The sequence below is a fragment of the Argiope bruennichi genome, chromosome 5 (genome assembly GCF_947563725.1).
Source record: "Argiope bruennichi chromosome 5, qqArgBrue1.1, whole genome shotgun sequence".
NCBI classification, from domain to species: Eukaryota; Metazoa; Arthropoda; class Arachnida; order Araneae; family Araneidae; genus Argiope; species Argiope bruennichi.
In genome coordinates, this window is record NC_079155.1 from 117,727,061 (window position 1) to 117,752,969 (window position 25,909).

Below are 25,909 nucleotides of genomic sequence, written 5' to 3' on the forward strand. Positions count from 1 at the left end.
TTAATGAGTTGCAAATAAATTTTGTTTCGAAAACGAATGATAACAGAATTTGGCAGTGAATTAAAAAAAAAAAGATTTTAAGGTAGATTTTTATAATAGTATATTATGAAATATAAGGATGAAAAAAAAGAGTAGGAAAAATGAAAATAATTTTTTTCGCACTTTTATAGTGTAATGAAATTTAAAAATTTATCCTACCCAACCGATTGAAACAAAATTGTTAAAACATGAGACGCCGAAAGCAATAAGTCTTTCCTGCCTTTAGCCAATTGAACCGATCTCTATTACTACAAGATATTTTTTAGCACTTTTATTGAATCGCTCGTGTCAACTTTGGCGGTTAATCCATGGCATGTGGTTAATAATATTTAAAAATCAAATTTTGGATTTAGATTCATTTTTCCCAACCGATTGAAACCAAAATTTGACAAAAAATTACACTTTTGAGTTACAAAATCCCATACCAAATTTAATATATTTAACTTATCGCATTTATATGTTTCTGGATGTACAGACTAATATATGGCCAGCTCCTCATTGGAATTGCTTCAAAATTTGATTACTATAGATGTTAAATCTGCGTACCGAATCTTATTTACCTAACTCTCTTCGTTTTGTAGTTATCTCGTTAAATTACATTCTAACAGCCAGACAAACAAACTTCCTCTTGACAGATTTTACTCAAAATTGAATAGAAATTTACAAATTTGATGTAATGACTATAAATAAAAATTTCAACCATCTAGCTCAAAGCGTTTTTGTATTATTTTTGTCGCAGACTGGCAGACGTGCATTTTCCAAAAATGTGTTTTTCGAATTCAGGGAGATCTTATAGATTTGTTAAAATCTCGAGTTCGGATTTTTCGACGACTACTATACTTTTTCTATAGTACTTATAAGTAAAAGTAAAAAAATAGCGAAAACGGTCATAGTTTGGGCTAGGTGATTGCTTTTTTGTATTATTTCAAATAACAGACATATAATTTTATATATTTAGCCATTTCTTATTTTTTAGCTGTCATATGAACTGACAGATTTCCCATACATAGATTTGACATTTAACCTAAAATTAGACAAATACTTCGAAATTTCTTGTAAATGTTACATATTAATTTACAAGCACAATAGCCCTCGCGTTTTTGAAATAACGAGTGCAACAAATAGGCATGATTCAAAAATGTGGCTTTCGAATTCAAGCAGGTCATTAAAATATGTATTTTTGATGATTATAAAAATATTTCTTTGTATATTTCGTATGCAATAATAAATAAATAAAAATTTAAATATTTTGATTAGACGACGTGCAGTTCTTAAACTGAATATATATATATATATATATATATATATATATATATATATATATATATATATATATATATATATATATATATATATATATATATATATATATATATATATATATTTAATATTTCAATTAGATCTTAAATCCGAAGAATAGGATGAAAGAAATGACAATATATACGAAAATAAATTGTCGTCTATGTATGCGAAAGATAAATTTCCGTCGGTTTATAAGCTTCCTTTGTTGAGTTCACAATGCTCGAGTCATTACTGCCCACTCAACATGGATGACCTTGACTGCGAATAACCCTAAACCGCAGAGAAATTCTTCCTCCCTCGCATCATGAAATGATCTCAGATTTCCTCGAACTAGTTTTTCTACAGGATTTCGAATTCAGTTTTATTTATGAAGGAGTCATTAATTCTTCAAAGCTGGTAGAGAGAGAGAGAAAAAAATTCTATTTTTGAGATTTCTGCTATATGTTAATGTATAAAAAAACTGCTGAGAATTGGTATTCCTTTCAATAATAATAATAATATTAAAAAAAGGCTAGATCAGACCTTATAAATTGTGGGCCATCATCTTTTAATACTGAGGGTTGAGAAAATATTCTCATTATTAAAAGGGGGAAATGTATATAATGTTAAGCATTAAAATTTTTATTAGAATTTTCTGATTTCTCCATTTTGTATTTTTTAATGAATACTATAAATTATAACAGATTTTCCCTATCTTGAGATAAAAAAAAAAAAATTCTAATGGAAATGGTGTTGATAATATAATATACAATACAATATGATATAATATAATATATACTGATGTCAATAATTTTTGATACATTATCTTTTAAGAATTATTGTTGTTGTTGTTTCTGATGTTGTTGCTTCTTTCGTTTGTCATAGACAAGCCCCCCCCCCTGATTAAGTTAGCGAATTTAAGCCGAAATTTTGGCGTCTCGTTTTTCAGTAGCGCCATCTAGGGCCAAGAGTACGACTTAGCTACTCATGCGTCACAACCCTTTTTACGGGGTGGACTTCATTTATGCAATTCATTCATTCAATCACAGATCGTAATTTAGACCTGAACCAGAGAACGATCACCTCTGATCCAGTACCCCCGCCCCCAGTGTTATTAATCTCGACATGGAGGACTTTGTGATCACGACAGATTTATACGTTTATACGTGCGCCAGCCACCCCCACACACGGAGAGTCTTCGGTTGGCGGGTTCGAAAGAATTATTGTATAAAGCTTTTATTTATATGGGTCAAATAGATAATTCCACAACAAGTATCGCAAAACATATCTTGAGTTCCAAATTAATTCAACCCAATTTTCAAAATATCCTACTCTTTAGAAATGGTAACTATAGCACACTCTTTAAAAAAAAGGTTATATATGAAATTTAAGATATACAAATTTTTGTGTTGCAATATTTTCGGATATTACAGCGGAAAAATTTCGCTTAATTTTTATTAGTTAAAATTCTAATTAAAAATTTAAAAAAAAACTTCTTTCGAAAGCACATTCCCACCGTATATACGAGCCAATCTTGTAGTTTTGAGAGAAACAGTCCAACCTGTAGAGCACCAACATACATTCAATTAATTCCTGAGATACGATTAATATCCAAGTACTTAAAATTCGTCTTTGTATTATGGATGCATTTTTTACTATCGATTGAATCTGAAATTTGTCATAGAACTGTCATTGTAATCTTGATACCAAATTTCATTTATCAATTGTTCATTCTCGGATTCGTAAAGCCACCACGCTTTTGATTCCCTCTAGAATTTTAAGTGTTTCATTCAATCCAAGGAGGTCATTTCATTATTTTCTCAGTTTGGAAAATTCAAGCTCTTTTACTGATTTCGCAGAGGTCTATTTCATTTTCATATTGTTACAGGACAACTTATTGTTGTCATGTAATAAAATAAATATATTTTTAAGATTTTTTATTATACATTACGAGTGAGCTATCTTTAAATTTTGATATTTTGAGTCTTTAACATTTAGAATTTTTAAGACAGGATTTAAGATTATATAATAGTTTCATCATTTTTTGAATAATTTTAAATCTTGTCGAAGACAATTTATATTTATAATCATACGATTAATTTGATTATAACATTTTTAGGCTAGATTAAAAAAAGGAGAAATCAAAATAAGTTATTCGTGATAAAAAATGTAAACATTAAAAAAATGACAGTAAATGTAAAAAATGTAAACAAAAAAAAATCTTAAAATGTTATTTATTACGTACTAGTCGCATTTGGCGACCATCTGTTTCGCAGCGGGTATTAATTATATTTTATTCCTTTTATATAATTTAGATATAAATTCATGTACATGATTCCTTTAATTTGTCAGACATTAAAGTCGTACTATTTTAATTATTTTACATATCTTCTGTTCATAATGTCCATGAACCAATCTTTCTAAAAGAGACTAAATTCTTGGCATCATTGCTTTATTTAAAACTTAAACATACTTCTATATATGAATATTTTCTAAATTTTTCTGAATTATAATTTCACATTTTTATTCGTCTTGTAAAACTACACAAATAACAGACGAGTTTAACAGAACTCTTATTCTCTAACTTTCAACAATGGAAAGTAGGCATGCGATTAAACATTCGATGATTGAACTTCCACACCACACCAGCGGGAGGGGCCAAACCTCTTTCCCCTGATGTGTTGTGGAAGTTTGGAAAGAGGAGTGCCAGCTCAGGCATCGTCCTCGTCATCGGACCGCTATTCAAAATTAAGAGAGCCGTCGCAAAATAGGCCTAGTGTTGCTCTAAAACGGGAGGTTAATATAACTAAACTAAACTAAACTAAATTATACACTTGATGAAATAATGAAAACAGTTTGAATTTCAGCGCATCTATGTGATCTATTGTTCGAAATTAAGCAAACGATATTCTTAATTCCCAAAATTTGCATGGCTATTAAATTGATATAAATTAAAAGAACTGTTTTTTTTTTAAATTTTGAAATGGTGTAAAATTTATTTTTGTGCAAAGATATTTTTATTGAGACCAAACATACACACTGGTATAATCTTTATCATTAATAAAGAATGCTATTATTTTGTATAAAAAATTTACTGTATGTATATATATATATATATATATATATATATATATATATATATATATAATATGTAATACTTTTATTTGTATTTCCGTCCACATTTTTTTCTTTTTACTGCACAAAGAACTTTCACCTCTATCGATTTTAACATTTAACGATGGTTGACCTTTTATTCGCCGGAACAAAAAGTGACAAACTAAATGATGAAAGCATGATGGCAAAACCTTTTATCGATAAAACTGGAGACAACCGCAACTTTTTAGGGTTGTAAAAAAAAGAACGAAAAAGCAGCGTTGAGATCATCCAATTCCAATCAAATGAAAGCGAAAACCCTTCTCTGTGACGCAATGCGCACGACCTTATCTTCACCGGATGTCACGTGACATCGCTGAATCTTGTGCAACATAAACATCTTCCGATCTCCCGCGTCTATTTGAGCTTTCTCTTACCTATCTATTGAGCGTTTTTCTTATCATAATCGCGATTGATAAACCCTTTTATCAATCGCGATTATGTTTAGAAATTCGTGCCTTTCCGATAGCAGCCAACTGTTTATATTTCCGCTTATTTCATATTTTTATTAGTGATGAACTTCCATGTGAGCATTGATATTGTCTCGCATACTGGAAGCAGTTTTGCGTTCGCGGTAAAATAGTAGATATTTATGAAGATTTTATTACCGAGTAAGGAATTTTAAATAATTAATATTCATTAAAATTTTTTGTAAGCATCAATTTTTAAATTTTATGCATTAGAATTTACATAGGTGAAATCTTATAGTTTATAATGAATATTTTATAAATATATTTTCCTATTGATCATTACTATTTATTTATTGAAGCATTTTAATATTTATAATGGACGATGTATAATGCAAAATTGAAATTTGTTATCGTTTAACTGTTTTTTAATTCAGACAGGAGTAAAAAGAATGATTTAAATTTCATGTATGAATTTTTTTTTATTCTCATTTTTTTTTTATATTTACTATCATTTATTATTCAAATTTTTGTCTTTTTTCAGTATTTCTCTTCCATTATATAATGCATGTATTGCAATAATGAGAGCTTTTAAATTAATTCCAGTGCTTTGTAAAGTTATTTCTTCAATTAAATGGTATTTTTGACATGATATTGTTTTTGTGTTAATTAATTTCTTTCTTTTGTAAAGTTAAATTTATAAAACATTTTTGTATTTTTAATCTTTAAAACTTGAATATTTGTATTTTATTTTTAATAAATGCATTTTTTTGGTTATAAAGTGCATGATTCTCCTATCTATTATATTATTCATCTAAAAAAATAATATAAAATTTTTCATTTTGAGAAGATAATTCTAAATTGTTTATTTTAGTTTTGCAAAAGAACCTTAGTTAACTCCAGTTAATATCACTGTTTATTGTAAAGAATTTGAAATATATTAGTATTGATAACAATTTATAAATATGATAGAGGGTATATTTTGTACAAGAATCAAAGCTACTTTAGCTTATATTCATTTTTTTAATTTCAGAAATTTTATGTTGTATATACATTAATGAAACTTATATTGCTGTTTGGAAACTTGTAAGCTTTAGACATTACTTGTGGTTCATTGTTTTTCTTAGATAGATATTTTTAGCTTAATTAATATTATAGGTTTGTAAGAAAAATATTGCATATACATTTCCATATAACAGATATAAAATTGAAATTCTTTAAAAAATTTTATTAAATTTAAAATTATTTTGTGTAAATTGTTAAGAGAAATTTTATGCCTTCTTATTAATTATTAGAGGTAAACTGGTTGATAAAACTGAAAAATTACTGGCTTCTAAAAAACATAATTGACTGCTAAAAATATATCAGTAATATATTTTTACATCAGAAGTGATCAAAATATTATTCCTACAATAAATACATATTCAGACTTTAAAAAAAATATTTTCAAATTAATATCAATAGAAATAACTTTTTTAGAATATAATTCTATATGGAAATTATTTTCAAAGAATTAAAATCAAATCATTTTTCATCTTTGAAAGTTCAGAGATTAATATTGTTTATTAGAAGTAAAGAAAAATAAAATACTTTTCATATCAATCAAGAAACATGCAGAAAAAGCATTCATGATGTCATCTTTTGTAACTGCTAAATAAGTTAACCAAGAATACTCTTGCAAATCTATATGACAAAAATATAATGGCATTTTTTCTTTAAATTTTAAATATCTTTGAATCTTGCCGGTTATTCTATTTCAGAGATAGGATTTTAGATTATTTCATCTATCTGTTTCACTTATTCCATTTTTTAATTTATTAGTGAAATTGTTAATTTTAAAAGTATGCTTTGCTCAGTTTGGCTTAAATTTATAAAAATTAACCAAAATTAAAAATTTGTTTTATTTACCATTTTTAACTATTAGACATTAAGGGAAAAAAATGATTATATCCACTATATAAAATTATTTTTATTTTCACATAAATTTTACTGCTTTGTCTTTTTATAAAATTAATTATAAGTAGATTTTTTCATAAAGAATTTACCATAATTTAATTCTGTTAACAGTTTGGTTCAAGTCTGTTTTAGTGTGTAGTTTCATATTTCTAATGGTACAGAATTGCAAAGTATCAAGTGTACAAGATAAGATAAAAAAAAATCCTAAACAAATGAGTAATAATATTGCCGGAGAAAGTACCATCATGTCTATTTTGGTTACTATACTGGCAACAGATTTGAAGGATCAGATTACAGTAAATTTGAATCAATCGTTTTTATCAGCTATTATTTTTTTCTTCTGACCAAAAGCTTCAATAAATCATTACCTTTTATATTGTCTGTGACATAATATTCTTCATTACTATGATGGTATACTTATCAAAATTTTTCCATGCATGTAGAATTTTTAAAATTGAATCATGTTATTAATTTACATTTTTATTTTTCCTTTTACTTTAACTATCATATTTTTTTTCTTCTTCTATAGAATTGAGCTATGAATAAAATTTTCCTTTGTCAAATCTTTTTGGGGATCACCTTTGCTGTCATCATCTCGGAATGCAGTGCCCTTCCTACCGACATAAAGATTAGACAGAAGAGGGGTGTAATGACCGATGTCCTTCAACATGTGCACTCCAAGAAAGATAAAGAAATAGATGGAATGTTTTTCATACAGCATCTCCCAGATTTGATTCATGTGAAAGAAGTAAGGTCTTTTTTGTTTATTGAAAAGCAATATATTTCAATAAACATTTTTTTATATTAATATAATGAAGTTGCCTACAGGTAAGTGCAAGCATTGACAATCCCCTCCATTTTACAGCGGCAGTGACCAGTTTGGGGAAACCCATCCTAAGATTTGTGAAACAATATTTTTGAGATCTGATTGTGCTTAAGTTCTGATATTATAAAATAAATATCTTATCATGCTGTGGTATGGAATTTAGGATTCTGGAATGCCTGCTAAGATGCTGTCTTGGCTACCTTACCATATTTCAAATTTATAATATACACAATACCCTTCTGTGACTTAAAAATAGAATGTTGATCTGACAAATCATTGAACAAATCTCAAGATCAAAAATTAATCATGTATTACAATTTGGATATTTCTTTATTTTTTTTATACTTTAACTGAAGATTTAAGCCTAGGTTTATGAAAAATGTCATAAGTAATTTTTAAAAAAATCTTAAAATACAAAAAAAAAAAAAAAAATGGTAGAGTGGAAGAAAAAAAGAGATCCTGCCTTTTAATATTATGCTAAATAATATTTTTAACATACATATTTCAAATTTTTGAATCATTTTCTGTATTGCTTAAGTCTCCATTTGTAAGTATTGACCACTTATTTTTTTTGGAATTTGGTTAGATTATTTTCATTTAAAGAGTTGCTAAATATTGACATTAAATAATGTATAAATTAGATCATCATTGGAAAATTTATTTTGAATACCAAATTCTATTAACTTCTTAATTCAATAATTGCAAGAAAGCTTGAAAGATTTATCTTATATTGTAAGATGCCTTTCATTAAAAATAGGCCACACAAAATATAAGCTGCAATAACAAGTGTGAAAATATTATTCTGTAAGGTTCATAATTGAAGCAATAAATTAATTTACATTTTCAAAATTTGAGAAAGCAAATCTTAGAATATGCATTATTACAAGTATGCATTCACATGAAATAAGAACTCCATTCTAAGACATTTTTAATAATGACAAAAAAGATGAGTTTTCGATTTCACATAGTAATTTTGATTGCTAAATTTTGTCTGCAATTTTATCTAAATAGAAATGCTATTTGTCGTAGACATTAAACTGAACAGAAGAGAGAGCATGAAAGATATTTTTTCTAATTCTAATGAAATAATTTGTCTTTGTATTTTTTTAAACATTTATTTTGAATATGAATTCAACTGAGAATATTTTTTCATTCTAGTTCTAATAACTTGTGATTATATTAGAGAAAATGATTTAATTTTTTGTAAGTTAATTTGTTTGAAACAGTTTATTTGTACCCACTGATATGCATGTTTTGATCAATATTTATTTAACATTCATTGCTCATGCAGCAGAGCTAATTGTGCTCTTAATATTCTCATTTTTTTTGTTGTTGTTTCCTCTACTACAAGTTATTTTCCAGATTTAGGAAATTGAAATTCATTTTCATTTGCAAAATTTTAATTCCAACTGCGAATAGTAATAATAATAATAAAAAGACACATAAGAGAGTTTAGGATTCATTATGTTTAATTCCTGGGAATTTAACAATTATAAGTAATAATCAGAGGTGACTTGAATGCTATTTGAAGCTTTAGGTTTTGTATATTAAGTGGCTCCTTTTTTAATAAGGATAAATTTAGTTTCATATTTTGAGACATTTTTAAAATATTAATGATTTATTTTAGGTTAATATTTTTAATTTTATTAATTTTGTGAACATGTATTTGTTGTACTTGCCTGTTATGACTCCCATCTTCTTGGCATCTTCATTTATAGACTGTTTTATTGAAGCAGATGTTCAGTATAAAAAATAATTAAATGGAGGTAATGAAACATAAAAATCTGACCAATTTTACTTGATAAAATGTTAATATTATCCCAATATTTTATCATTCATAGAATCTGTATTTTTTACAAATTAATTTATTTGGCAATTAGAATATATATATATATATATATATAAAATCTTTTCTGGTCTCTAGTCTAATGACCATAGCCAGTTGCGATCCCTAGCCTGTGTTATTAGAAATACATCACTGACAGTGATTGTAAATTGTTAAAAAACCAAAAATGAAATAAATTTATAAAATAATATTATTATGATTAATAAAAATTTATATATGTATCAACTTAATAATTTGAAATTATGCTGGATTTTGATGGTTTTCAATATAAGATCATAATTATCTGTAAGATATATATAAAATATAATATGTGACATTAGTATTAAGTCTTATCATTTTAAAATTCATTTTCATTTTTTAGTTCCTTAAAAATCTTGGTGGAAAAGCCAGTATCCTCACCAAATGCATCTCATGCAGATTTGTTATTTCTTTCTTTCAACATTACCTAAATTCTGGAGCTACAGAAAATGATATTGCATCTGTTGCCTACAAGATTTGCAACTTCTTTAAGATTGAAACTCCTCGAGTCTGTACAGGAGTTACAAAACTTTTCAAGGTGAAGTTTTCTTTCCTTTTTTGAGCATCATTTCTAAAATATAATGGTTATTATTAACTTGTCACCTTTTGCAACCATTAGACTTGCCAGAGATTTTCGTTATATTTAATTTCAGATGAATGATTCAGTTATGACTTCCTGTCCATGATTTTCCAGACATTAAAATCTTATTTTAATAATTGTTTTACATACATTTAGTTCATTATGCACTTCAACTTTCTTAATGGAAACCAGCCTCATGATATTAAATAATATTAAAAATATAAATATTCAGTTCATCTATTTTCTAATTTTTGTGGTATTATAATTTCACTTTTTGTGTTTTTTCATATCTTGCACAAACAGAATCCTTCCTTAATTTTCAACCATGAAAAAAAAATCAAAATTCATTAAATTTTTGATGAAGAAATGAAAATGGTTTGAATTTCAGGGCAACAATTTAATATATTGTTTTTAGTTAAGCATATATATATATATAATAAACTTTTATTTTGAAATTATGAAATGTGCATTATTCAATCCCAGATAAAATATTACCTTTAAATGTTCATAGATACTTATTTCTATTCTATTTTCTACACATATTTCTTTTTTTTATAAATATGTGTTAGATAATATGTGGATTCTCATATAAGTAATCATATAAACCAATAGTATTATAGAATTTTAGTGTTTTAAATTGCCTAGCATAATAAAATTATTTTTAATGCCAATATAGATATCGGATTTTAATATTAGGAAGTATTGTTTCTAGATCCAATGTGAGGACATGCTTCAGTTTTATTTTAGCATCAGTTTAATATTTTGTTTTTTAGTTTATTTTTAAGTGGATGCCATCTAGGATATTCATCATTTATTCAATATAATTTTACATCACCTTAGAATTTCAAAAGCATTGAAAGTATGAATTAATTTAATATTTTGCCTAAATTGCTACTTTTATTTTTACAAGTGAATTGTTTTATCTTTACAATTTAGAAACTTCTTTACCTTTCTGACATATTTCTAATTTTCTAAACTCTTTTAGAGGGAGCTGACTGAAGTTCTGTTGCAAGTGGCCCTTAATCCCGGTGAGATCTGCAGCGTCCTTTACCAGGGATGTGGTACTCCTATTAACCCACTTCATGACTGGAAAGTGCCTCTCCCACCATTTCCTAAACCACCTGTGAATCCTCCTCGTCCACCAAAGGTAGCAACATTTGATAGGATTAACTTCTGAATTGTGACAGGCTTTCAAATAGTTTTAATAATTATTTACATGAAAAGAAATTTATTATTTTTTTATTTTAGTTTTCTAACTTCAGCATTTCATTGAAAAGATGTCTAAATATATATCTGATAAATTGCTCATGTTTAAAATTTTAATTTGAAACTTTTTTATGAAACTTATCTTTTACCTTTTGGCTTTTATCTATTAATAATAAATATATTTGATTATATCATATATTTTTGTGTTGGAATTTTATAACCAAACCATTTCAGTATGATTTCATATAGTATTAATGCCAAGTAACTAAATAAGTTTCTTATATTCAAAAGATAAATTTAATTATAATGACAAAGTAAACTGTGATTTACTATGTTTTATTGTTTCTAATAGTGAAATGTGAATTTTGGTAATGAAATCATAAAAATTAGTTATTATAAGAAAAAAAAATAGAAAATTAAAAGTATGTATTAATTATAGAAATCAGAGAAACAGGCTAATTACAATGATCTTTTTCATTATTTTTTATCATTTGAATATACATTTTAAAAATGGCTGCCATCATTAGTGCATCATTAGAATCGACATCAATTTGATTTAAGGGAGAGCACTTATTGGCCACTTGGTTCATTTTTAAGAGATATACAAAGAACAATAAAAATATGAAAATGTTTTTTTTAATGCTATATATGAGTTTTTATTCCATTCTTTTATGATTCGTGCTTTGAAAACAATTTAGTGACTCTAGAGTGTTAAGTAAAAAAATCTTTTCAAATATCTCATAGATGGATTCCATATTTTGTGTGGCAGTATGAAGAAAAAAATTGAAAGCAGTTTAGCTTCAGAAAACAAAAATAACATAAATGAATGAATAATCCATATTGTGATGAAATAAACAGAAGAAATTGTTTTTGGAAAATTGTTTCTCAATTTAAATAGTAAATCTTTCAATTGAAATGTTGCATTAATGGATTCAACACTTTAATATTACATGAAGAAATTTCAAGCTTTTAGATAATTGAGTATAATATTAGGCCTTTTGGCTGTTTTAAAAAGAGATTTAAAAAAAAAAAGGAAAGATCAATACAGTGATAAATACTTTGGGGGGGGATTAAAAACACAGATAACTTCCATTCTGCTGTCCATTTCTTCATGTTTTGAATTAAAAGAAACTGTCATTTGTAGTGAAAAACTACTGCTCAATTAAGAAAGTCCACAACTTATTAGTTCAAAGAAAAGGAACCAGTTGAAGTGATGATCCAATTCATCTTATTTCTGAAGAAAGGCAATTATTATTATGTGGTAAAAGAAATGTCCTTTATTCTTTACTAATTTTAAAATTTTGTTTTAAAACATTTAAAATGAACAAATACAAAGCATTTGTCAGATTTTACCATACATTTTTCTTTACAAAACAATCTATTTTTTGATTAAAAAAAATTATGTAAAATTCTTTGTATAATTCAGTTTTTTGCTGAATTTATGTATTTTTGCTGTAGCCTACTGATCCTCAACTCCGTGTTTTGCATATTTCGGATGTACACATTGATCTTAACTATAAAGAGAATACCAGTGCCTCCTGTGGGGAACCTTTGTGCTGTCGACCCACATCTGGACCACCCAAAAGTCCATCCGATGCATCTGGATACTGGGGAGATTATCGTGATTGTGATATACCTCTTCGAACACTAGAAAATATGCTTGATCATATAAATAAAACACATAAGGTATATATATTATTTTTGCATAATTTATGTTTTAAGTAGTAAATATTTCATATATTTTTACTCCATTGATTTTATTGTCATTTTCACTATTAATTATTACTGCAATTTCTTTTTTAATTTGTATATTCTACATAACTGTTGATATAAGTTTATATGGCAAGTATGGAAAACTTACAAAATTAATGAAATGCACTTATTAGTAATCAAAACTATACTTTGTAGATGTCCAAACAGTCAATTCTTTTTTCTGTCCTCATGAAAAATGTTCAATATGTATTCTGTTTTATTGTCTTATTTTCAGAAGTTCTTACTACATTTTATTATTATTAACATTTTATATAATACTGACAAAAATTCCATTATAAAACTACATGATTTCTTAAAATCTAATACATTATATTGATTTTACTTATTCATTGATGATTGAATTGATTTTACTTTCATACACAATCCTCTAGAATTCAAGTAGTCATAAATCATTATAACTAGTCTATAATGCAAGGGCTGTACTTGTTATGGTTTTCCTTCATCCAGAATTTGGATCTTAGAAAATGTATGTTATAAATTAATTTTAGAAACTAAGTAAGTGCATCCTATTTTACAGATTGATTATGTGATCTGGACGGGTGATATTCCTCCTCATGATATATGGAACTATACTCGAAATGATGTGATACACCTTCTGCATACGGCTTCCAAAGTTATGTTGAAGTATTTAGGCCATGTTCCTATCTTCCCTGCCTTAGGAAATCATGAGAGCTCACCTGTCAACAGGTGAAGACTTATATTTCTGTTACAATATTGAATGGATTTAAAATTTTAACAGTTTTATTCTCCATTTTTTTATAATAATTGGAATTAAAATTGAGAAAATTCTTAAATCTGTAGATTTCAAATAAAATATTTATTTAAAATGGCATTTTTCATATTGTTTATCCTTTTTTCATTTATATTGTATATCCTTTTGCCATTTTATTTATCATTTTATAACTTTGTATGATGTGTTTTTAAACTATGTGTTTGTTCAAGGTACTGATTTCTAAAATTAAAATCTATTCTTTTATTAATATAGTTTTATATATCTCTGAATATGCAAATTATTTAAAGGAATCTGGAATTTTCCACCGTTCCTCACAATTTTTGTATAAATATATATTTTATACAAAAATGTATATTCATACAAAGAGGTATATAAATATTTAAAAAGTTTTTATAAATATAACTCTTCCTCAGAAAAAGAAAATGTTTACATTTTTTTTCTGAAACTTTTGTTCTACTTACTTTTGAAAAAAAAACTTTAAAAACTTAAAAAAAACTTACCGAAAAAAACTTTACTAAACATTTGTTCTACTACTTGTAGAAATTGGAGCAAATATTGCTTACTCATTCCTGGAATTGAGTCAATCGTTATAGTATGATAATTTTTGTAACTACAATCAAAGAAATTTGCAGCTTATGATGCAAATCTGCAGTATTTGGATGTCAATTCTTCAGCATCGTCAATACATAAGTAACTGCATTAAATGATTACAGTAACACAGCTTAAATTCATGAACGTCAACTCATATGTTCTTTTACAGTCAGAGAATAAAAGGATAAATCTTTCTGTGATTCACATTTTTTTTTTTTTTTTTTTTTTTTTGTTCTTTGTGTCCTACCATCTACCAATGTGGAAAAACTTATTTTCTGAATAACTTGAATTTAATTTTTTCTAATTAAAATTAAATAATTTTGTGGATAATCTTTCTTTTTTTATCCTTTCCTTGTAGCTAAAACAATGTATGGTTTGATGCATGATCTGTTTTTGTGTCTAAAAGTTTGCATCTTATATTAAATTATTAATTTCAATTTTTATTTTATGAAAACTTATTATAAGGTCTTAACTTTTTTAATGGACTTTTTTTTCCTAACAAGTTCTTGAATTCCTTGAAGTATTAAAATTTTTTAAAAAAAAATTTAAGTAGTAATATTATATCAGGTTTTTTTTTATTCTATATTTACTCTAAAACATTTTATTAAAATTAATTTTTGCAGTTTTCCCATTCCTGATGTAAAAGGAAATGATTCAATTTCATGGTTATATAATGAAATTGAGAAAGCTTGGTTGCCATGGGTCCCTGACAGTTCTGAAACCCTCAGATTGTAAGTGTGTCTGTTAATTATCTTGTATATTAGTTTTATTTTTGCTTTAATTACCGTCTTGTGTTAAATAATTAAACATCTAATATTCTGTGCATATAAATTGAATTATTAATTCATATTTAATAATTAATTTGTACCTTAAATTTATTTGTAGATTAATGAGCAATAATCTGTCTTGATTGTTTTTGATGAAATTTGTTAAATTTGAACAATGTTTGTGCATGTACTTAGATACAATTCTTTTTCCTTTAACTCTATTTTTAGTAGATTGCCAAAATTTACTGCTAATTTATATTAAAATGAAAGTTATTCCTTATATATGAAATTAATTTCTCTGAAAACATTGTAGCTTTATACACTGAATATATTCTATTTGTTAGAAAGCTATTTACGGTTATTGGTAGTTCATTTTTAATTTTTCATAAAATATGGTGATATTTCTGAATGATCCTTTTTACATAAGAATTTTTTTTAACGCAGCTTTAAATATAAGCTGTGCTAATAAATAGCAAAACTTCCGTAATTCATTAAAAAAATATTGAATTTCTAAACTGTTTATTGTGAATATTTTACAAACAATTATTAAAATGCATGAGTTCTTGAGCTGAATTTAATGTTATGTTGTTTCTGGTTTTAAAAAGCATATGCCGTGATTTTTTTTTCATGAGATAATTGATTTTGACACACATATTTGTTACTTATACACAAAAACATTGTTACTTATACACTTAAAATGCTCATTTTTGAAAGTGTAATCAATTTCTTTTTAATGTTTTATAATTAAATTTCAGAGGAGCATTTTATACTGCTGAAGTGTATCCGGGACTTCGAATTATATCTTTGAATATGAATTATTGCAATAGTCTGAATTGGTGAGCATTTTCTTTCTTTATTCTTTATAGAAAATTTGTTCATAGACCAGTGACGAAAAATAATATTTTTTTCCCTGATAATTTATATTTTTAAGACAATATGTTTTATGCAATTACACTTTGACTAATCTTTGTAAGATATACATCAATTTCTGCTAATACTTTTTAAATTGTTTAGAAAATGAATTAATAATGTTGAGAAGGACATTTTCCTTTTCCTACAAATTATTTTTATATTACTTAAATTTGTTATGCACATAGTTTGGACTGTCCATTATATTGCTAATGGGAAAAATGTGCAAGAAAATATGAGCATGAGATTTCATTAATGATTTTTAAAAACATATTTTCTTGGTGTTTTATGGAATTTGCACTGTGAAAGGTAAAATAAAATATCATACTAAATAAATGGAAAAAAGAAGCAACACAGACATCTACATTTAGTAGGCGAAGAAGATTGTGGAAATTACTTATGTTTCACATTTAAAACTAAGTTTCTAAATACTTCATCCATTTATTCATCCTCCATCTATCAACATTTAATCACTTTATTTTTTTGTTGTTGTTGTTTTATAATTTGAAAGAAGTTATACAGAATTAATGATGAGAAAGTTTTCTGAAATTTTTACTTTATTTTTGCCAATAATAAAAGCATTTTTAGTATTGCTGTTAATTATTTTTATTGCTTTTACAGGATTGACTGTTTTTAAAAGATAAAATATTTTGATTTTCCAAATTATTTCATTTATATTCTTATAAAAATTATATTCTGTATTAAATCTTATTTATATTCTGTAATAAATTCTATTCTTCCAAATTATTTGGTCTTTCATTTCAGTTTCATGCAATTTTTATTTGTAATAGTCTGCAGTTCAGCAGTTTATTTAATTTTCTTTCGCACTTGCATGGAAGAAAAATCAAAAAGTGTTGCATTGTGCAATACGAAATTTGCATTTTAATTAATTTCAATAATATGTTTAGCTACTGTATTTCTTTTATATGCTGGTATAGCGATTGCTACATATACACTAATTACTCTCTAATTTTTTAGGCCAATTATAGTATGCAATTATTTAAAATTATATTTTATCGTTGAATTCTACATACATATCAATGCAGTAATATTTAGTTTTATTTACCAGTTTTAATATCTAAGTAAAATTAAAAACAAGTTGGATGAATTACAAATGATTGATATACAGTAGCAGAATTATGTTAAAGTACTTTTTAAAAAATCTTATTCCTGTTTAGGTGGTTGCTTATAAATTCAACTGACCCAACTGGGCAATTGGGATGGCTTGTAGCACAGTTACAAATGGCTGAAAACAAGGGAGAAAAGGTATTTTATTTTAAATGCATATGTGTTTAATTTTTGCAAAACTTTAAAAAAAAATAAAAAAATATTATAATTCTTAAATTTATTAAAAAGATGTTATTTTCAAATTTTGTGAATTCTTTGAAATTCTATTATTTACTATTTTATTGTTCAATTTCTTACTACACCAATTTAATTGGTATATTCTATTATATAATGTTCTTTAATTTTGATTCGGTTGAGAATTCAAAGAATGCTTTAGAGGGTTATGTAACCAACTTAATTTTTGTATTGAATTATGTTAACTTCAAGAATTTGCTTATGTGATGCATAAATAATATTAAATAATAGCCAATTTAAGCAATTTCCACTTAAATATTTTTTCCAACTAAAACATGATTATTTGGTTTATTTAAGCTTAAGAATTTATAATTCATAATTTTTTTTTAGGTTCATATTATTGGACACATTCCACCAGGAGAACCTGATTGTTTAGGTGTATGGAGCAGCAACTATAATAGAATCATTAACAGGTAAACATGTGCATTATATTCAAGCAGGTAAAAATTTTCAAAATGGTTGCTTAGTATTAAAATCATGTTTGTTTTCTTAACGTATAAATTATATTATTTATTATGAATTTTTGTTTTCTTAATGTATATATTATATTATTTATTATGTATTTTTTGTTTTCTTAATATATATATTATATTATTTATTATGTATTTTTAAATTTACCCATCTGATTGTTTTTAGAATTTAAAAGATTTTATTTCATTAGTCGAGAATTTCAAAACTTATTACAGAGAATTTTTATTTCACACAGCTAAAATTATTAATGCAATAAACGTTCATTACATTTTGCATTTTAAAGTTTATTTTGTTTAGAATTTCAATATAAATCTATTTCATTCAATTTTATTTCAATTTATTTATCATAATATTGTATTTAAAATATTCTCATTTTTTGTTCAAGGTTCAAAAATGTGAGTTTCTTTCTCATGGCCTGTTTGTACAAAGTTAATATGATAAACTGAATTTATTTAATTTCCCTAAAAGTAAAATAATCATTTTTTTTTTCTTATGCTAAATAGTATAATAGTAACTTCGCCAAAAAATGCTTAATTATCTTGCCGTAAATTTTATTAATATATCTCATTTAATGGTATGAATTTCTTGATTTCTTTATAGTATATACATCAAAAGCAAATATACAAAATAACAGCAAATATACGAAGCAAATATACTAAAATATACCAAATGTTAATTGGTATATTTGATATAATTATTCAATAGATTTAATGTATATCCTGTGTATCGTAAAAATTATTCATTGAATTTATAAAAAAAAAAAAAAAAAAAATAAAAGGAATTTAAAAAATAGTATATATGTCTTCATTATTGCAAATATTCAATTGCAGAAATATTTCAATTATATGAAATTTTAATTTTTATAATATTCGTAGCAATTACATTACTGGTATCTTCTCTTTTGGATACTAGATGGCAATGCCTTATTAGGCCATCCCATATGCCATCCCATAGTGCATTGCAATGGTATTAAAAATGATATGATATGCTTTCCTGTTAAGCTGCACACATTAACACCACACTCTCCAAACTGCACTCCATAAAAGCAGGTGTACTGCAAGGAGCTAAATTATCCCCCACCATATACTCAATATTTATTAATGATATACCTCAGAAATACAATACCAAACTATGCATTTTTGCATAACAGGCAAAACAGGCCAAAAACAGGAACATAAAATTCATCTCTCGTACATTAAACAAACACATCCAAGAACTAGAAAGCTGGTTCTCCAAATGGAAAATTACAATAAATCCTTCAAAAACAATATCGGTGTTTTCACAAAGAAAAGGAAAACTACCCAAAACATAATTAAAATAAATAAAAGTGAAATCCCGTGGTCTAAGAAAGCTAAATACCTCACTGTGATATTAGTCAAAACCTTAATCTGGAATCCCCAACAAAAATTCTGAGATAACGCCTGTAAATTATATCCTCTAATTGCACGGAATTCAGAAATGACTAGGGAAATAATTTGCTTATTTATACAGCCATGCTAAGACCTGTCCTAACGTATGCTTGACCAGTTTGGGGATATGCAGCAAAATCCAATATAAATATCATAAACAGGTGCCAAAATATAATCCTTAGACAAATAACAAAAACGAGATGGTTCATGAGAACTGACAATATAAGACGAGCCATCAGTATCCTTTCAATGAAAGATTTCATTAAAAGCATCGCAGAAAAATCTTTTCATAATATAATCCAACCTGATAATAAATCAATAAAAGAGATAGAAATTTACCAACTAACCCCAAATAGCAAAAGATCCAGACTAATCCTTCTCAAATGTAACCAAATTTTACCTAATGCTAATACTCTTAAATCAATCTTCTCATCTTGACCCCCATTAATTTTAAATAAATATTAAATTAAAAGTCAATCATAAAAGTTCCGTCATCTATCACAATTGCGCAATCAAAGTTCCTCATGAGCCATATCGTAATAATTCATTCATCAATAACATAAATACAATACTCCAACCTCTGCGCACCTCCCCACACCAAGGCAAAAAGCATCTTTGTAGGAAAAGGAGAAAGAAACCCATCGCATCCTAGAAGCCTCGCTCCTCCTCTGGAAGATTCACCCTGATTGGACCTGCTTCCTGCTAAAAACACAAGACTACATACACTCTAACATCGAAACAAGTTTCCACTCAAGCCCCAGACTTCGTTCAATCCAGCGAATCTTCCAACCCAGAACTTACCATCACTGATTGTGGGAACAGGACTTCGTGCTGTGATACAATCTTTTGTCTACGTCTGTCCTGTTAAGCTGTGCATGTGAATGCCTTATCATTGTATTCAATGTGAATGTGATTATTAAAAGAAATGTCCCTGAAAACATTGCACAGATCATAACGATCTACATTCCACCACATTGGCACCCAACGAAAAAGAATTCTGATGGAAATTATGAAACGATAATGAAGTCGTCCCGACGATCACAAGAAAATTTTCACACCACCACATTGGCGTGTCATTCTGACACAAAATAATTTTACCCATTGCGGGAATGGCTCATCATTGTGTTCCAGACATTAGTGCTCAAAAATAAATCAGCATCTGCCATCTTTGCATCGATGTCCTAAGGAGTTCTCCAGTATTCAGTTTTAAATTCTAACTCGTACGGGACGTCGGCCCCTGTATTGATTATAATTTATTATTTGTGCATCTCCAGCAAAAATCTGCATTTAAATCCATAAAAGAAAATGTGTGTGTGTTTTTCAAATTTACAGCACAGAAAAATTGATCAATTTTGTCTTGGCCGTTCCTGTCCGTGTCTTTCCCTGACAAGAGCCATAACACTTGTGCATTTTTTTTTAAAACTTCAACAGCATCAAGCCTTTGTTTCGTTGAAATACAACATTCCTTCACGTTTGAATACACCAAGATTTGTGAAATGTTTTTATACTACTTAATATTTAATAATTTCTAAATTACTTCTGTTTTCATAGCATAATCATCATTGCTAGTTGAAATATTAAAGTATCTGTATTGTTTTGTTATTTGATCTCAATCATTGAAAGTGCATAAGAACATATCTTTTAAATATTAAGGAATTCTATATGGTGATTTTCAAGTTGTATTATTTCTGTATTTTATTTAACTACGAATTAATTTATCATACTTGAAATAGAACCTAAACCAAAACTGTCTGTTCTCGTTTTCTGATATTTTATGCGCCCTTGAGCGACGTGCCCTGTCTCATTAAGTATTCATAATCTCAGTCTCTTCTCAGATTATTCTAAACAATTACTGAACATGTTTTCTTTTTTGCAGCTGCATGGTATTTTGGTATTATGAAAGAACTGTACAGATATATTAATTTTATTTTCAGAGTAATGATTCAGCATATGCCATCTTTTATTCCTATAAAATGTGCAATTTTATCTCTGATTCCCAGAATGTTATTTTTATGGTTAAGAATTCTTAAAGCTAAATCTTTTTCTGTACTTATGCAAATTTAATAGCAATTGTTTGCTATATCTGCTTTTCTTTTATTAAGTGTGTATATATACTTACAGATAAAATTAACAATTTAAATCATTTGAACTTAATATCTGTCTTTATGTGTTGCTTTCATCTAAAATATAAACGCATGAAGTTGTTTTGAACATAAATATTTTATTTCCATTGGTGAAAATATATTTATCTCCTACTTGATTATTATTATTATTGCATTCTTAAAAAAAAAGGGAGATTTGAATAATTTGTGTTCTGCCTACTTTATTAATTTTTTTATATGTTCAAAAGAGGAGGTAGGTGTGTAACTGTTCCTTTATATTCAAGCTTTAACTTCGTATTTCATTTCAATAATTGCGAAGAAAAATGGCTTTTCTATCTAAAGGGGGAGGAATTACAACGTGGCATTGGAATTAGATTTAAATATAACATCCCAAGATAAAATAATTGACCGACATGATAAAATAACTTAATCTGCATTCTTTATGGATAACAAACAGTTTGTGACCGATATGTTCAATAACATTGTTGACGAACGGAAAAAGTTAGAAGAAGCGGAAGTAAAGAAATTGGAAACAGAAAAGCTAGCTGTGGAAAGAGCCTTTGAGCTTGAAAAGCTTAAGCTCCAACATCCAAATCTGTTAAACCCTAATGAGATTGATTCTACTCCAAAACGATTTGATTTACAAACAGTTTTACATATATTGCACCCTGAAACAGATGACATATCATTATTTTTAACTATGTTTGAAAGACAGATGAAACTTTTTGATCCTACGAAGCCTTTTATCATCCGGACGAATGCAAGTGGTTATGTCTTAATGTGCAGTTCTTCTACAGGGAGAAAGACCCGCCGATGAAAGACCAATAGAATATGCCAGTAGACTCTTGAGCTCTGCCGAAAAGAATTACTCGACAACGGAAAGAGCAGCTTTGGCTGTTGTATGGGCCTTGAATAAATTTCGAGGATATATTGAGGGTGCAGATATTACAGTAGCCTCTGATCGCCAAACTTTAAAGTGGTTAATGACTTCATCGTCACCCACTGAAAGGTTAGCCAGATGGGCACTTCAGATTCAATCTTACAACTTGAAAATTGATTATTTTCTAGGCCAATGCAACGTTGTGGCTGACATGCTTTCTTGACCTGAATTCAATGATAAAGGAACTTGGGAATTACAAACTATTGTTAATGATATCCCACCAAGAACAGCTGCTGAACTAAGAACTGAACAGTTGTAAGATACTGAACTCAAGAAGATCATAGATTGTTTTGAGGATATTGACAAAAGTGTTGATTTTGCAAATTGGATACAAAGCGGATACGTCTCAAATCAAGGAGTACTCTATCGTTACTCACCACACTCTGAAGGGGAAGCAGCTCAGTTAGTTGTCCCATTTCATGAAACAGAAAAAAATTTTTAAACTCCATCATGATGCTCCTACAGCTGCTCATTACGGAGCTGATGGAACCTTTTTTCGAATATCATCCAGATACTATTGGACGGGCATGAAGAGATAAATTACCGATTTTGTCAAAAGTTGTGCGGATTGCATAAGATATAAAGCAATAAACCAGAAACCTACTGGTCTTTTACAGACACCTGTTCCTGCTCAATGTTTTGAAAGCATAGCTATTGATCTTTTTGGATCTCTACCAGAAACGAGTGAAGGCATGAAATAGATCTTTATCGTTGAAGATTGTGCAACAAAATTGGTAGAGTTATTCCCATTAAAGCAAGCTACTGCTAAAGAATGTGCCTTAACACTACTCAATGAAGTCTTCTTAAGATATGGGTTACCGCGTCATTTAATAAGTGACAATGGTATGCAGTTTATCAGCGCCATCATGCAACAGTTGTGTTATACATTAAATATTAATCAAAGTTTAGTTCCTGTTTATCATCCACAGGCAAAACCTGTTGAATGTAAAAACAGAGATTTGAAGCCTCGTTTGGCAATCATGGTAGGTAACAACCATAACTATAACTTATGGATTGGGAAATTACAGCTATTTGATTTGTACTGAATGCAAAATACGAAACTACTCGTTGCACTGCAGCTTACCTCAACTTTGCCCGAGAATTAAGAACTTTAGACGATTTTACTACTTATCTACGGTCTGTCATTCATAATGATAATTTTGTTTCAGAATTTACACCTTTTTAAAACGTTTTGAGAGGAATATGTCTCAAATAAAAGGAAATATCGAGAAAAATCAAGATCTTCGAAAGGCATATGCAGATAAATCATGTAAACCGAGCTCTAACTATAAACCTGATGATTTAGTTTCAGCAAAGCTTCACCCATTAAGTAAAGCGAACCAAAGCAAAATTAAAAAGTTTATGCCAAAGAAAGATGGACCTTATATCATTCTATCCCATAAATCACCTTCGCCTTTCGTAATATTCATTTTAATTTATTTGAAATTGAATTTGGTTTTAATTTATTGAAATTGAAAAAAATATTTTTATTCTATTTGTAATATATATACAACTGAAACTGAAAATAATTTATCAGAAATATCCAAAAACTTTCCATTTAAGTATTTCTTCCTTTTAATTAATAAAAGCGGGAAACAATTTTTGCCAATAAATTTTATATGCATATCTTCAAATGAAATTTTTTAATAGACTTATAATATTTACAGGTATGAAAGCACAGTTACAGGTCAGTTTTTTGGACACACTCATTCTGATGAATTTGAATTATTTTTTGATGAAACAAGCCATAATAGAGCCACCAGCATTGTATACATTGGTCCCAGTGTAACAACTTATGATGGTTTTAATCCAGGTTATAGGATATATACTGTAGATGGAAATTACCCACAAAGTTCAAGAGTATGTTATGTTATGCATTTAAAAAAAACCCCATTTATTTATAGTTTTATATATTAAGATATTTGGAAACCCTAATTTTTTTAAAAGTAATTTTACTTAAAAAAAAAAAGAATTAGAATGGCAGATTGAAGTATTTAAAATTATAAGCAGTGTTCAGAAAATAACCATTACAATTGTTTTCATTAAATAATTTTCTATTTTTATTTTATTTGATGTAAATGCATATAAAAGGGCTGTTTGTTATATAATAAAAAAAGCAACTAAATTGCAAAAGAAATTTTTAAAAAGTGATGCTCTAAGAATTGAGACATGTGAATTTTTTGCATCACTCTTTGTGTTTTGATAAGAATGAATTAGAATTTAATTATTTATTCTTTGATTTCTTTAATTACAATTTTTATTGTGAAAAGTATTCATTCCTTAAAAATATTTCCAAAGGGATGGAAAATTCTATGTTATATATTATTCAATTCAATGTTGTTATTCAATATATTGCAATGTTCTAAGAATTAGTTATTTTTTTAAGTGCAGAGTTTTTCTTAAAAAGCAGAATTGTAATTACTGTAGATTATTTTGCAATCTTTGCTTTAAAGTATCTATCTTTAATGTTAATCACCCATCTATTAATCTATATATCTACCTATTTTATTAAATTCCATACATTTAATAAACATGGTCTGTGTCTCTTATTTTCTATATGTAAAAATATTTTATTTTCATTTTCAGTATGTTCTTGATCATGAAACATATTTTGCAAATTTGACTGAAGCCAATTTAAAGATGAAACTGAACTGGCAATTCGAGTATTCTGCTAAGGAAGCTTATAATATGTCATCACTCTTTCCTGAAGACTGGAATAATCTGACTCGGAAGTTCCAGGAAGATGACTTTCTTTTCCAAAAGTTCCATAGGTAAGATTCTTTCCCTTCCCTTCTTATATTGAAATGAGATGAGAGAAAAATTTCTGTATTCTTTACTTTTTAATTATAATTTTTCTAAAATAATTTCATTCAGGTATGAGAATTGCAGTACTCTGGTGCGAAATTTTGGCTTTAAAACTTAAGAAATGTAAATTCATGATGATTCCATCAAATATCTACCTTCACAAGCTTGACATTAGTTAAATCCATTAAGTTTAAACATTTTCTGATTACTATAGAGTTTCTAGAGAGGAAGTTGCTATCTCATGGGGCAGCCTCAAAATTTAACAAAGACACAAAATAATGAGATTTGACATAGGCTTTGTATATGTTGACAGAAAGATTTAATATATCACAGCATAATTATATATATATATTTATTTTTATAAATCTTTATCTTAGACTAAATGAAAAGAAAAACTTACCATTTATTCTACATCAACTTAAATTTATTATGCAAAAAATTGTGCAAAATAATAAATATGCTGATAAAAAAATTAATATAAATTTTCTTCAATATAAAAATTGAATTTCTTTCATTTAGTAAGATACTGAAAAAGTATAACATTTATAGATCATGTAAATTTTTGTGTCTTATGTAAATTGCAAAAATCAAGAAGTAACTATATTTAAACAGTTTCTTTAAAAAAATTCTTCCTTTCCCTAAGATAAAAAAAATATGTATAAATTTGACTATAATAGATTTGCATCATATCCAGTTAGTGCTTTATATTTACAACATTTTTGGTTATTAATTGTT

The 25,909-nt window shown here is 27.1% G+C and overlaps 1 protein-coding gene across 2 annotated transcripts in view; it reads left to right on the top strand.

Annotated features, from left to right (window-relative positions):
* The window catches only part of LOC129968483 (sphingomyelin phosphodiesterase-like), a 62,894-nt gene that overhangs the window by 34,831 nt on the left and 2,154 nt on the right, over positions 1-25,909 (top strand). The window contains exons 1-12 of one of the 2 annotated variants that reach the window (XM_056082410.1): positions 4,809-5,084; positions 7,366-7,584; positions 9,870-10,064; positions 11,092-11,253; positions 12,771-12,998; positions 13,603-13,772; positions 15,033-15,140; positions 15,932-16,012; positions 17,264-17,351; positions 17,778-17,860; positions 24,037-24,229; positions 24,956-25,140. In XM_056082410.1, coding sequence (XP_055938385.1) covers positions 7,375-7,584; positions 9,870-10,064; positions 11,092-11,253; positions 12,771-12,998; positions 13,603-13,772; positions 15,033-15,140; positions 15,932-16,012; positions 17,264-17,351; positions 17,778-17,860; positions 24,037-24,229; positions 24,956-25,140 — 1,703 coding nt within the window. In that variant the 5' untranslated portion in view covers positions 4,809-5,084; positions 7,366-7,374. Of the gene's footprint in view, positions 1-4,808; positions 5,085-7,365; positions 7,585-9,869; positions 10,065-11,091; positions 11,254-12,770; positions 12,999-13,602; positions 13,773-15,032; positions 15,141-15,931; positions 16,013-17,263; positions 17,352-17,777; positions 17,861-24,036; positions 24,230-24,955; positions 25,141-25,909 lie in introns of those variants that run through there. The other variant, XM_056082411.1, reaches the window with a different exon arrangement.